General features: G+C 38.3%; 1 protein-coding gene across 1 annotated transcript; it reads left to right on the top strand.

Moving 5' to 3' along the window:
* The first annotated feature begins 5,469 nt into the window (after window positions 1–5,469).
* On the top strand, window positions 5,470–12,469 carry LOC123550675 (uncharacterized). Its single transcript, XM_053533781.1, has 5 exons — window positions 5,470–6,253; window positions 6,533–6,700; window positions 6,987–7,487; window positions 8,449–10,356; window positions 10,619–12,469. Exons 1-5 carry the CDS (start codon window positions 6,107–6,109, stop codon window positions 11,894–11,896), a joined length of 4,002 nt encoding a protein of 1,333 aa, XP_053389756.1. The 5' UTR covers window positions 5,470–6,106; the 3' UTR covers window positions 11,897–12,469.
* The last annotated feature ends 1,442 nt before the right edge of the window (window positions 12,470–13,911 follow it).

Raw genomic sequence — 13,911 nt, 5'->3', positions numbered from 1 at the left:
CAATATTTATTGCAAAAAGCAGGATAGAGTTATGTTTCTTGATGTACAGGGTCAGCTTATGATGGTGAACAAGAGTTGCAAGTTTTAAAGCAATAGCTTTGATAGTTTAAGAGAAAAAGTTGACCTAAACATAAAACTTAACCAAGAAATCTGATATTTTCTAAGTCCAAAAGGGGCCATAAATCTTGCAAAAAGCAGGATGGAGTTATGTTTCTTGCTGTACAGGGTCAGCTTATGATGGTGAACAAGTGTTGCAAGTTTTAAAGGAATAGCTTTGATAGTTTAGGATAAAAGCTGACCTAAACATAAAACTTAACCAAGAAAACTGATTTTCTAAGTCCAAAAGGGGCAATAATTCTTGCAAAAAGCAAGATGGAGTTATGTTTCTTGATGTACAGGGTCTGCTTATGATGGTGAACAAGTATTCCAAGTTTCAAAGCAAAAGCTTTGATAGTTTAGGAGAAAAGTTGACCTAAACATAAAACTTAACCAAGAAATCTGATATTTTCTAAGTACAAAAGGGGCCATAAATCTTGCAAAAAGCAAGATGGAGTTATGTTTCTTGCTATACAGGGTCAGCTTATAATGGTGAACAAGTATTCCAAGTTTCAAAGCAATAGCTTTGATAGTTTAGGAGAAAAGCTGACCTAAACATAAAACTTAACCAGGCAACGCCGACGCCGACGCCGACGCCGACGCCGACGCCGACAACCGCTCAAGTGATGACAATAACTCATCATTTTTTTTCAAAAAATCAGATGAGCTAAAAACAATGTTCTACCTTCAATTCCAGTGCATATCAATGACGGTATAATGCGCCCCAAACCATCCCATTTCTCCTTAAAGAACCCCACATTCTGCAGGTACGCGCGAAAAATTTGTCTCTCAGACAGAGTTGTCGTTCTTGACGCACCTGCGAAACCGCGACAGCGGCAAAATCCGAGGAATCCAAAGTTAACCAATCTTACTTTCGTTTCCGTTTTCGGATCACCGTGTTGTTTGCAACGCATTTTTTCGTCAAAACACATCCCAGATTGCTATGGAAGCTAATATAATGTTTATCCATAACAAAACAATGCACTGGATAAAAAGCAAGTCAGACAAAGAACGAGACAAGCTCCTTTCTGAAGCAAGAAGAGATGTACGCTCACTGAGAGAAGCATCAAAGATACGGCGGGGGCAAATAGAGATGGAAAGGTGACAGATACTGCAAGAAAAGTTGGAAAAGACACAAAGATTAGAGCAGTCTAAAGTTGAAAAGAAAGAAAAGTTGACAGATGATATCCAAATCTGGGGATTGTGGCAATCAGAAGAGGAGGTAGATTCAGCATTGAAAAGAATAAACAAAAAAACTGATAAAGTAACAGCTTTGAAATGCCAGCTGAGATTCAGAGAAAAAGTGTTAAGACAAAAGGCTGATGATAAGACAGTGTACAAAGCCAGCAAACAAGAAGGGAATAAATCCAAACCACTGACAATTGAAGAATTAACCGCTAAAACTCTGGTAAGAAACGTTTCCAACAAAACTGGGGTTGCTTCGGAAGACCATGAACAGCCTGCACTGATTGTAGAACGAAAAGTCGGACACGCATTTCAGGAAAATGATGTACTTAGCTGGTACACGGGACAAGTTGTTTCACAAGTAATTCAATACAATAAATTTTCAGCTTAATTTACTGACTTGAAAATAGTTCTTTCAGCTTGTTGGATTTGATATTCTTACTTACTCTGTCATGTTTTTTGCACTTAGAAGCTAAAAATGTAGTTGCATGAACTAAACTAATACTTAACAAATATTAACATTTACTCAGGGTAAGCTGGTCATGTTTATATGATGATCTAAGTTAAAATTAATCAACACTTTTATTGCTTTAAGTATTAGTAATAAAATCTGTAAAAGGATCACAAAATTTCAATTGTGTAAGCTTGAAAAAATTACTGAAGGACTTCATCTGAGGGTGTCGATGTTTCAAGGTTACCTATGGTGTTTCCCCTTTTACCTGGTAGTTCTAATTATATTTAAGACAGCTAGTAATGCATATTTTTAAGCTGTACAAACATTTGCCTTAATGACTGTTCAACTTTACAGGTCCCAGGGTTTCCAGACTGGTACAATATCAAATACTCCGGAGACAGGGCCATCTACACATAAGAGCTGAAGTTGGAATACAAGCGAGGGGACTTAAAATTGATTGTCTGACATTTTTCTGTTTGTAAGGTATTTTAGAATAATAACATATGTGTTAAATAGAATTGTGTCATTTTACCACCCCTTGAAAGAAGTTGGTGTATATTGCTTTGCACATGTCAGTTGGTTGGTCCTTAGTCTAGTCCAGCAGTGTTCAGCCTTGCAGATGACCCCTATTGATTTTGAGGTCAGAAGGTGAAAGGTCAAGGTTGCAATGACCTTAATCACAAGAAGTTTATCAAACCAATAAAACCAATAATTAGGGAAGACTTTGGTCTGCTGTCCTTATAATTGTTTGGTAGGTTGCTATCATAAATAGATTGCATCTATTTATAATAAGGTCAGAGGTCAAGGTCACAAGGTCAAAAGTGGCATGTCCTATAAGTTTTAAACATCAAACAAACATCTCTTATTGTACTGTGTCATTTACTGAGTGGTTTGACTTAAATTTCTAGTTTATTTAAGATATCATTTTTGACTATTACTCATCGCCCAAGTTCAAACCAAATTGCCACAGACACTTGAAATACCCAAAATGAGCCTTTTTAGTCTTCATAGGTATACTTGTAGTGAGTGAACAGTATACAAGAGCTCGTCGAACACGAAATGCCCCCCTTGATGCATTCAGTAATTGCACAAGAAACAGAAATTATATGCTCACTGTAAACAAAAGTTCTACCATTCTGGGTTAATCTGACCTTGACCTTTAACCTATTAACCTAACAAGAGATTACAGAGTGATCTTGGTGCCATCCACTGAGCCATATTTGAATGTTCCAAATTTCAAGACTAGCTCAAGGTCAAAATTTGAAAGCTGTGGCTTGAGAAATGTGAAAGTAGGTCACCAGATCAATTTCAAGGTCAAAATTCATTTCGGTAGACAGACCTATGCATGTGCTTCAAATAGGAGGCTGTAGCTTGCGAAATGTGAAAGTAAGTAATAGGTAAAAATCAATGTCAAATTTCAATTCAGAACACAAAAATATGCATGTGGTCCAAATTTGAAGACTGTAGCTTGAGAAATGTGAAAGTAGGTCACTACCGTATTTTGGTGTGTAACGGTCGCGGTAATGTATAGTCCGCATCTAATTTTTGCTCTGGAAATGGTCGGAAAATTTAACTTCTAGCGTATTAGTCGCAGTTAAATTCCGGATTTTTTCCCCAGCAATATTTAATATTTACCGGCAAAAAAGTTATAGCGGCAGCCATATTGATGCCGCGGACTGAATTATTATCAGAACCTGATTGGTGGAAATCGGACAGTGTTATTTTCGTTCGGTAACAGACTACATCAAAGAAAAGCGGCTTTTTGACACTAATTGGCAGCAGACAGTTTGCGTTTACATTCTGTTATCATGCAAGTTTAAATGTGAATTGTTGCACAGCAATTATAACACCTTTCCGTGTCATGTAATTAACCACGTTCTTTTGATTCTGAATAAAAAGATTAACAAAATATCTCTGTTTGGATTTTTTTCTTTTATTTAAAAATCAAAAGTAAAAAATTATCTTTCAAGTTTTTTAATACGCTAAGAATTAGTATAAACAATGTTTGGAATGGAGGACGGATCTGTCCGGATTTTATCCAACCCGGAGTACATGTCAATGGCGTCCAGTAAAACGAAAGTAGAAACAAACGTAATTCAGACTGCAAAAACATCTTTGAATTAAAGTCATTTGTAATTTTAACAGTCTGTATGGGTTATTTACGATATATTTTATTGAAAGTAACCGCTATTGATTAAAAAGCCACCGATATTGATATTTTTTATCCATTTTGTTCGTTCGTAATAGATGCACGTAATTTTGAGAGAGCTACGGTCAGAAAATTGGCCCGAAAAAAAAACTGCTGGCAATGTTCTGTCGTATAGGTCGCAGGAACTTTTTCAGGCAGCAAAATGGGTAGAAAAAGTGCGACCTATACACACCAAAATACGGTAGGTCAATCTCAAGATCAAAGTTCATTTTGGTACACAAAACTATGCATGTGGTTCATATTTGAAGGCTGTAGCTTGAGAAATGTGAAAGTAGGTCACTAGGTCAAAATCAAGGTCAAATTTTATTTCGGAACACAAAACTATGCAAGTGCTCCAAATTTGAAGCCTGCACCTTCAGAAACGTGAAAGTAGGTCACAAGGTCAATCTCAAGATCAAAGTTCATTTCAGTACACAAAACTATGCTTGTGGTTCAAATTTGAAGGCTGTACCTTGAGAAATGTGAAAGTAGGTTACTAGGTCAAAATCAAGGTCAAATTTTATTTTGGAACAAAAAGCTATGCATGTGGTCAAAATCTGAAGCCTGTACCTTCAAAAATGTGGAAGTAGGTCACTAGGTCAAAAACAAGGTCAAAGTTTTTTTCAGTACACATACCTATGCATGTGGTCCAAATTTGAAGGCTGTAGCTACAGAAATGTGAAAGTAGGTCACTAGGTCAAGATCAAGGTCAACTCATATCAAGGTTCATCTTGCCACTCAAAACTATACATATGGTCCAAATTTGAATGATGTAAGTTATGGACATAAAGATTCTAAGTTTTTTCATATATAAGTCTATACGACCATGTGACCCCTGGGGTGGGGCCATATTTGACCCTAGAGGGATAATTTGAACAAACTTGGTAGAGAACCACTAGATGATGCTACATTACAAAATATCAAAGCCATAGTCTTTGTGGTTTGGTCAAGAATATTTTCAAAGTTTTTCCCTAAGTCAATGTAAACCATGTGACCCCGCAGGGTGGAGCCATATTTGACCCTAGGGGAATAATTTGAACAACCTTAGGCCTAAAAAAAAAATATGTTTCCTGTAACCCGACCGACCGTACGTTTTTACAGCCGACCGCATTTTTTTTACGGGCCTAAATACAAGGTTCTCATACCTACATCGATTGGAGCGGTGATTTAGTGGTATCCGACCTCGTCGCCCATAGTAACAAACATTTCCGCTTCCGCCGAGGATGAAACAACATGGCGAAAAGCTTATTTGCGGTCACGATCCTCAGTGTTATAGGTGGCGCTGAAAGGGCAGTGACGTCACTGATCGTTCTGTGAACGTTAGGAAGGCTGTGGATTTTTTCCTCTCGGATTTTTCAGGTAAAATCATTCTATTTTTTATTTTTTCTTGAAACCTTGGTGGTTTTTAGTACCTAGGTGGTACATTGCTGTTTTGTGCAGCTATTTTGTGACTGAGGGTCACTTACACCCAGGGAGGTGCGTAATTTGTTCGTCTTGGTGACGATTAACATGGCAGACATTTTCTCTGGCCGGGGGTCAGTAGCTATATCTACCTGTTTCGTGGAAAGTATTGGTAGTTTAATCAGTTAATATTACCCCCTAAAACGCTGAATGGGTTTTCATAATTATGTTGGTGCATACTTCGTGGCTTTCATTGAAGGTACAAGTTGTTAATTGCTTTGGCTATCTTTTTATTATATGAGGATGCGGGTTCCTTTGTTTGGACAAGCCTAATGTTTATCAGTAGGTCAGTTATTTTTAGATTTTGCAGTATCTGCTCTCTTGACCGGCTGCATAACATGCATCTAGGATTTCGCTGGAAGCTTATCAGCAGATTTGTTACGGTATGCTGTGGTCTGCTATACTGACCCTCACTTGTCACGGCTGATAAACGCACTCCACACATGAATGCATATCAGAAACAGTGGATGATATATATAGATATTGTGTTTATAGGGGATTTGTGTTGTTTTACATGGTTTCTCCCCTTTGATATTAAATACGGGGCTATGTTGTATGCTGTTTTATAGTTATAATATTATCGCGGGATATTCATATATGTTTGTATGCGTTCAGGTTTAGTTTACGCTTAATCTATTGAATCTATTTGTATTTATTTCTGTTGGGAGTATTTATTGATTATATTCTCTTCTAATTTATGTGATTTTAGATTCACTGGTACAATGGTTCAACCCACGACATTGAAAAGGCGACACACTCTGAAAGACACCAATTTGATTTGTCTAGTCAAAAAGATTAGGGATGCCAATGTTCCTAAGCAGTATGCTAGGGTGACATCCTCACAGCCTCTAGAAACCATGAGTGCGGAGGTAATACCTATACTTCTGAAATATTTTCTATCAGTGGAAATAACTGGATCCATCTATTATGATAGATAATTCTTATATTAATTAATGCGGTTGTATTCTGCTATTTTGTTTTATTATTATTTGGTTTATGATAATAATAATCACTATAATAATAATAATAATAATAATATAATGATGAAAGTGATATAGAATATAATATCTCTTATGATAATAATGTAGATAATATGAATGCATAAGTAGTGTGTTGAGTACAATTGAAATACGAACGTCTTATTGTAGAACATAAAGTCAGTGTTCAAGGAACTGACAGGGGAGGAGCTGGGAGAAGTTCTTACTATGGCAGACAGAGATGACACACAAGGCAACGCTCGCCTGGCACTGCACTGCGCAGTTATACTTGCGAACGAGATTGGGGCGCCTAAAGGTCAACAGCTGGCTGAGGAGCAGGTACATTAGTTGATAATTTATCTATTGTTATTGTATCATGTTATGACAACAGCTTTTTTCGACTGATCTTCAGTCACTGAACGTTTTCCGTAAATGAACTTGGTCGTTAATTCGTTCAACTTCATCATGTTTATGTAGGTCAGGTGGATCTATTTTATAATATTAGTATTATAATATTTTTCGCATGCATCTTATGACCCTATCATGAGAACATGGTTGCCTTTGGGTACAACTCTGCCATTGTATAATTTATTGGGATTCGTAACAAGTGCTTTTGTACCTGTAGGATGGCCCCGCGCTGATGAAGAGGCAGAAGACAGGAGGTCAGGACATGGAAGAACGAGTGGATGACCTGAAAAAGAAAGTAAGGCTGCTGGCACTTCAAAAAGAGCCTTCAGAGGCGTTGATACTATTAACGTTAGAGGAACTGGCGTCGGTTTCCCGCCGCCATTCCCATGCTGACGCGGAGACTGTTGAGGAATTATATCGTCAGGCCTCTAGACACCAGGGGGAGGTGAATATTGCGGCATTATGTTTGTCTGTCCTTAATGGACAAGCTTCAGACCTGTTGTCTAAGGCTCTGGCAAAATGTCTCAAAACTAAGGAAGTTGAGAAGCAAGATGCCCCGAAAGAGTCTTCCCCACTTGCAGGTTTATATCCTCAGATGCCACAGGCTCAGTGGCCGATGTTACCTCCTGCACATACGGGATTCGGCTATCCGTATTCTTTCGGCCACACATTTAGACCTAGGTATAAACCAAGAGGGGGAAGGTCTCCTTTCCGTCCTGTTCTGTGACTCTACGGAGCATCAGGTTAAAGACTGTATGCTCATGAAGACAGCTAAACAGAAGAACTGAATCAATACAACTAGTAGTCATATAGTCACACAGTTGTATTATGTGTCTTTTTCAATTAGTGTGTCATTTTATTTCCATCTATTGATTCAAAATGTTTATACATGAACACTTTATGAAATTGAATGGAGCTATATATTTTACTCAGATGTATTGCATATCGTTTTAATGCAAGTGAGTTTGACGACATGTAAATAATATCTATATATTGTGACTTGGTAAGATAAAAGCTAGTTTACTAAGCATTTCTTGAGTTTATTGACGGTTTTCTTTGCATGTTCTTTATTAAAAATTTTAATAGTTTATAACAGACAGTTTCTCCTTGATAAATTATTATAGCAATGCTGCGTCATTTATATTGGTTACAGATAATTGAAATGATCTGTCAAGCTATAATATTTGCAGAATTCTTCTCAAACATTTCTTATGTACAATGCATATCGGATAAAGCTATATTGATTGAAATTGTACCGGTACAAGACTTCCGAAACTTTATGATACTAAGTCTTAATGTTATGATGGTAATATACTTCATGTCGAAACGTCTGTTTTGCGTAATCGTGTTTACGTTAACGACAAGTTTTAAGTGTGCTTGGGTGGCTCTACTTTTTCCTTTCAATCATTTCATTTCTGGATGTATATTGTGCTTTGTATGTGAAATTATTGATTATTTGGATGTTGATATTGCCATTGTATGATTATTTTGTATTATTAGTACCATATACAGCTTTTACACCTTTCACTAGATTATTTTGAGTGAACCCTCGTCTTTTCTCAAGAGCGTCTAAAGCTCTAGTGAATTTTTTATTCACGTGAGTTAAGAGTGAGGGTCTTTCCTGTCTCTCAGCGTCTTCTGCCTGGCCGTTTTCTGTACAGTCTTGTATTTTTTGACAGGAGGAGGAAGGCTCGTTTACTGGTAGTTTCATCAAGATTCCCTCCTGGGAGCGACAACATAATTTTAATCCAACGGCTGTGACTGTACGAACGGATCCTAGGTGGATGACGTTGGGGGATGGTATGCCCTCACTTGACGCTCATTTTCATACTGCTGAAGACGTATTTTTAGATAGGCATGATGTTAGCATTGACATGCTACCCTTGCGAGATCCATCTTTCTTTGTATCGGGTCAGTTACATTCATGTGTTAAGGAATGGCGGAAAATATTGCATGGGACTAGTGCGTCGGACAGAATGGTTCTTTCGTGGTTAGAGAATGGTGTAGACATTTCGTATTTTTTCACTCATTTCAAAGGTAATTTTAAAGGACAGTGTTATGACTGTGATCTTCCACCTAAGCGTTACTTCCCTAATGCGCCCATTTGTCAGCGTTTTGTTCCCTTTATTTGCCAGGAATTATTGGAACGGGTATCAAATGGCTCCCTCCGGGTTTGGGGCAGGGTTGGTGAGTGTGTACCACCGAAAGTAATCTTACCACTTACAATTGAGGAGTCCAAGCCTCGTCTTTGTCATGACGCAAGATATTTAAACTTATGGATTAAAGATGTTCCTTTCCAACTTGAAACACTAAAGGATGTTCATAGATTAATTGAACCTGGTGCATACATGGTATCCTTTGATGAGAAATCTGGATATGATCATATTCGCTTGACTCCAGATTCGCAAACATACTTTGGTATAGAATTTGCTGGATGGTTGTTCTCATATACTACATTGTCTTTTGGCTGGAAAGCCTCGCCTTATGTCTACCAGACAGTGGGAATGGTGGTAACGTCGCACATTAGATCATTGGGCATTGCCACAATACAATACATTGATGATAGATTAGGTGCCCCTCTTGTTAAATCATCCGCTAACGTTGATCAGCCATTTCGGATGGCAGAGAGAACATCATATGTATTTCTAGAGTTGTTGACAAGACTGGGTTATACACTGGCATTGAAAAAATGTGTGCTTATCCCTGTACAGTGTTTACGATTCTTGGGTTTTTACATTGACTCTCTTCGACAAACTTACGTATTGCCGGTGGAGAAAAAACAGTCATTTTGTGCCCTTCGGGATTTTATCCTGGGTTCGAAATCTATTGATTTGAAAACTCTCCAAAGATTTGCAGGGAAGTGTATCAGTATGACATTAGCAGTACCTGGTTGTAGATTGTTTACTCGTGAGGTAAATAGGGCTATTGCTGTGGCCTCAAAGAATGGTGGCATTGTTTTGGTTGATGACTATCTTAGTGCGGAATTACGGCATTGGTGTTTCTTGGACGCTTGGATAGGCTGTATGTCTTGGCGATCTGAAGCCCATAAACAGATTGTTCTGGCCACTGACGCTAGTTCTTATAAATATGGCGCTGTTGTCTTGAGAGGAACTGACGGCATTCCACCACAGACACTTTGTGATTATTTTGGTTCAGTGGAAAAACCGATTCATTTAAAAGAGGCTGAAGCGGTTCACAATTGTCTTTTGTCATTTGAGTCTAAGTTAAAGAATCATCGCGTTGATGTTTTGGTTGACAACCAAGCAGTTCTTCATGTATGGGACAATCAGGGTGCTAGGGACAGGCCTCTCAATGACATTACGAAATCCATTTTCTCCATTACATTTCGCAACAACATCGACCTACGCATGTCATATGTCAAAACCACGGAAAATGTTGCGGATGCACCCTCTAGATCAGTGTCAGCTTCTGATGCAAAGCTCAGTGATGATGTATGGCATAGGTTACAGGTCTTATTTGGTCCTCACACAGTGGACCTCATGGCATTAGATTCGAATGCTATGCGAGATGTTGATGGCTCATTTCTAAAACATTTTACTCCGACTCCAACACCGCAGTCTGCTGGTGTAAATATTTTTTGCCAAGACTTACGTTCAGAAAAGAATGGTTATGTATTCCCACCGTTTGCAATGATATTCCCGGTATTAAAATATTTGGAGGAACAAAGAGTTAAGAGCTGTACATTTGTTGCGCCAAAGATGAGACCAATTCCAGTTTGGCAAACGCATATAAATAAATATTGTGTTGACAGTGTTCCATTGGGCAGTGTTGGGGAAAAGAATGTTGTACTTTTCCCTTCAAAAAAGGGATTTCGAGACTCTGATTTAGGTCTTAGGTATGACATATTTGCTTACAGATTGTCATTTTGCTAGATTCGATTCTGTTTATTTCCAGGAATCGCAACTTAATATTGATACAAGAAAGACTGAGGATCGACTCTCCCTCTTGGACAAGAAAACGGACCAGTCCAACTCAGCTAAGCGAAAGCGTTCCTTAACGGCATCTTTGGCAGATTTCTTATCCAACCTTCCTACTTCTCTTACATTATGTAGTTGCTCTCCTGAAGATATTAGGAAATTTCTGGTTTGGAAAGATGAGTTCGGGAAGACTAAGATACATACTGCTTCTTGTCCATACATTGGTAGTTCTGACTCTCGGATTAATTGTGCATGCCCACTTCGCCTCGCTGCAGGGACTGTAGAAGGTGTGATAAATCTGTTATGTAGAATTTTTGAAGATCATGGGTTTGGTCGTTTTTGGGATAGCATGACGATGCAAGGGAATCCTGTATGCTCCCCAATTGTCAAGGAGTATCTTACGCGAATACGTGAGGAGCAAGCAAAGGCAAATGTCCTTCCGAAACAGGCAAAACCTATTTTCATGAGTAAATTGCGCTCTATTGCTCGTTATATTGACATGCAACTTGCAAGGTCAGATATAACATCCCGGGAGAGATATGTTCTTTTAAGAGATCAAGCTTGGTTTAAATTGCAGTTCTTTGCTGGAGATCGTGCGGGCGATTTGTCGTTTTTATTGTCACAACAGGTCAGATCTCTTTCAGATGGATCTGGTCTCACAGTTACACATACATTTGGTAAAACTTTAAGGGGTAACAGGGACAAGGTTAATGAATTTGTTGTGCCAAAATGCGCTGATACTCTAATTTGCCCCGTTAATGGTCTCAATACGTATGTAGCGTCTTCAAAGGCTATGGGAGTAAATCTCACCTTTGGATACATGTTTCGTATTGTGTCTGACTCGGGGGTTGTTCTTGATCAACAAGTGTCTTATTCTGTGGTATATGAACGAATGAGACACTACTTAACCGTTTTAGGAGTATATGATGGTGAAACTCCACATAGTTTTAGGGCAGGCTGTGCTGTATCGTTGAATGTTGCTGGGTGTAGTTCAGCTGATATAATGGACCATGTAGGTTGGTTTGGTTCCGAAAGTGCAGAATATTACAGTAGGCGAAAGTTAATGCGTTCTTCAACTGTTGCAAAGCGTCTTGCCCGTGCTGTTGATTTTTCTAACGAGGTGGAGGATTTTTATAATTCCCATGCTGACTATACATCTTTACCACATGCATTTTTTGAACATGTATGAATCTTTTTATATGTTAACACACATACTTCTTCATAAGGTTGAATTTTTGTTAAAAGAAACTTATTCCTTATACCTGCCTTCTGTAATTCGTTATAGTGTATGCGATGTAAATACCTGGATGCGTTTATTTCTGTACTTTATGACGTAAACGTTTTGTTTGAATTGTTTTTGCAGTAAATATTTGATTAGCTGTGTGTACCTTACATATATATCTGATACGTAATAAATTTGCTCATCATGTAATATGTTGCTGTTTATCTTTTATCTTATTTATTTACTAATGCTGGAATGAGTATTGGGACAAAGGGATGACGATACTGTAGTGCAAAAGTCCTGTCATGGGAATCAAATTGAGGATATAAAGGTCTGGAGTGTGGACGAAGGTTTCATGTCATGTATTAGCCCAGTACTTAATACTCAGGAAACACTCAAGAACTGACCTTTCTAGACACGAAACACTTAGGATATCCCCAGATCCTCAGTGTTATAGGTGGCGCTGAAAGAGCAGTGACGTCACTGATCGTTCTGTGAACGTTAGGATCCTAAGGATTGGAGTCGATAGGTTATTCTTGTAGCGACTAATTACTTAGTTTAACTATTCAATGCTATATACTGATTTCCCACCCCTTCCCACCCAGTAAAGCGTTGGCTCTTGGTTTTCCTGTCGCGTATTAGCCCAGTACTTAATACTCAGGAAACACTCAAGAACTGACCTTTCTAGACACGAAACACTTAGGATATCCCCATATCACCTGTCCAAAGATGGACAACAAAATATTAAAGGTGATTGTGCCAGTCGAACACAATAAAAGTGTAGACACCCTCTATTCCTCTGTACATAAGGACAAGCCATGCCCAAAATACATTGCTAACTGCTCGGTAAGTAACAAGAGATCACAGAGTGATCTTGGCGCCCACCAATGTGTCATTTTTGAGTGTTCCAAATTTCAAGACTTACTGACTACCTCAAGGTCAAATTTCATTTCCGTACACAACACTGTGCATGTGGTCCAAATTTGAAAGCTGTAGCTTGAGAAATGTGAAAGTAGGTCACTAGGTCAATGTGAAGGTCAAAGTTTGTTTCGGTACACAATCCTCTGCATGTGGTCTAAATTTGAAGCCTGTAGCTACAGAAATGTGAAAGTAGGTCACTAGGTCAATCTTAAGGTCAAATTTCATTTTGGTACACAAAACTACCGTATTTTCCCGAATTAAGGCCCCCCCTCTAATTAACGCCCCCCACCCATTTTGGAGGGGGAAAAAAGTCAACAAGAACGAAAAAAAATCACCTACCTCATTTTTATAAGTCCACATAATAAGTAATTTACAGTAAGTATCCAATGTATTAAGAATTAAACACACTATTAAACAGTACATATAACGTAAATCCAAAACGTTTATTTTTTATTTGTTTTTGCACCACCCGCGCACAAGCTTCCTGTCGACTTTAAACAAATTTGCGGCAAAGTGTTAACCTTTTCTTCGGCAGTTCTAATAACTTTTAATTTAAAAGCCGGCACATAAACAGCGTGTCAAACCAATGACATTGTGTATTGCAGTACCCGCATGTACTAAGGAAAATATTATCGGAGTACACAGCTGTTTGGGTATGATGACGTAATGTGTAATGTCGCGAGCGTGTCACGGAATACATGAGGTACCGTATTTAAATGCATAATTTTAAGATAAACTGCATTAAATTAGATGCCAAATAATTACCTTTTGGGGGAAATAAACAACACAGAAACACTTTACAGTTGGTTTGAACGATGTTTTTAAGTTTTGTAAAAATTTTAATTCTTATTTTTTTACCTCAAATGAACGCCCCCTCTTTGGAAAATGTAACGCCCCCGGGGGCGTCTATTCGGGAAAATACGGTATGCAAGTGGTCCAAATTTGAAGGCTGTAGCTTGAGAAATGTAAAAGTAGGTCACTAGGTCAAAATCAAGGTCAAATTCTATTTCCGAATACAAAACTATGCATGTGGTCCAAATTTGAAGCCTGTACCTTCAGAA

The sequence above is a fragment of the Mercenaria mercenaria genome, unplaced genomic scaffold (genome assembly GCF_021730395.1).
Source record: "Mercenaria mercenaria strain notata unplaced genomic scaffold, MADL_Memer_1 contig_3094, whole genome shotgun sequence".
Taxonomy (NCBI): domain Eukaryota; kingdom Metazoa; phylum Mollusca; class Bivalvia; order Venerida; family Veneridae; genus Mercenaria; species Mercenaria mercenaria.
The sequence above is the reverse complement of the archived record's forward strand: the minus strand, read 5'-3'. Positions and strand labels throughout refer to the sequence as shown.

Coding starts and splice junctions, on each gene's coding strand:
- LOC123550675 (XM_053533781.1), top strand. CDS start 6,107: ATGGTTCAACCCACGACATTGAAAAGGCGACACACTCTGAAAGACACC. Junction 6,254..6,532: donor TAGAAACCATGAGTGCGGAG/GTAATACCTATA, acceptor GTCTTATTGTAG/AACATAAAGTCAGTGTTCAA. Junction 10,357..10,618: donor CAACACCGCAGTCTGCTGGT/GTAAATATTTTT, acceptor ACTCTGATTTAG/GTCTTAGGTATGACATATTT.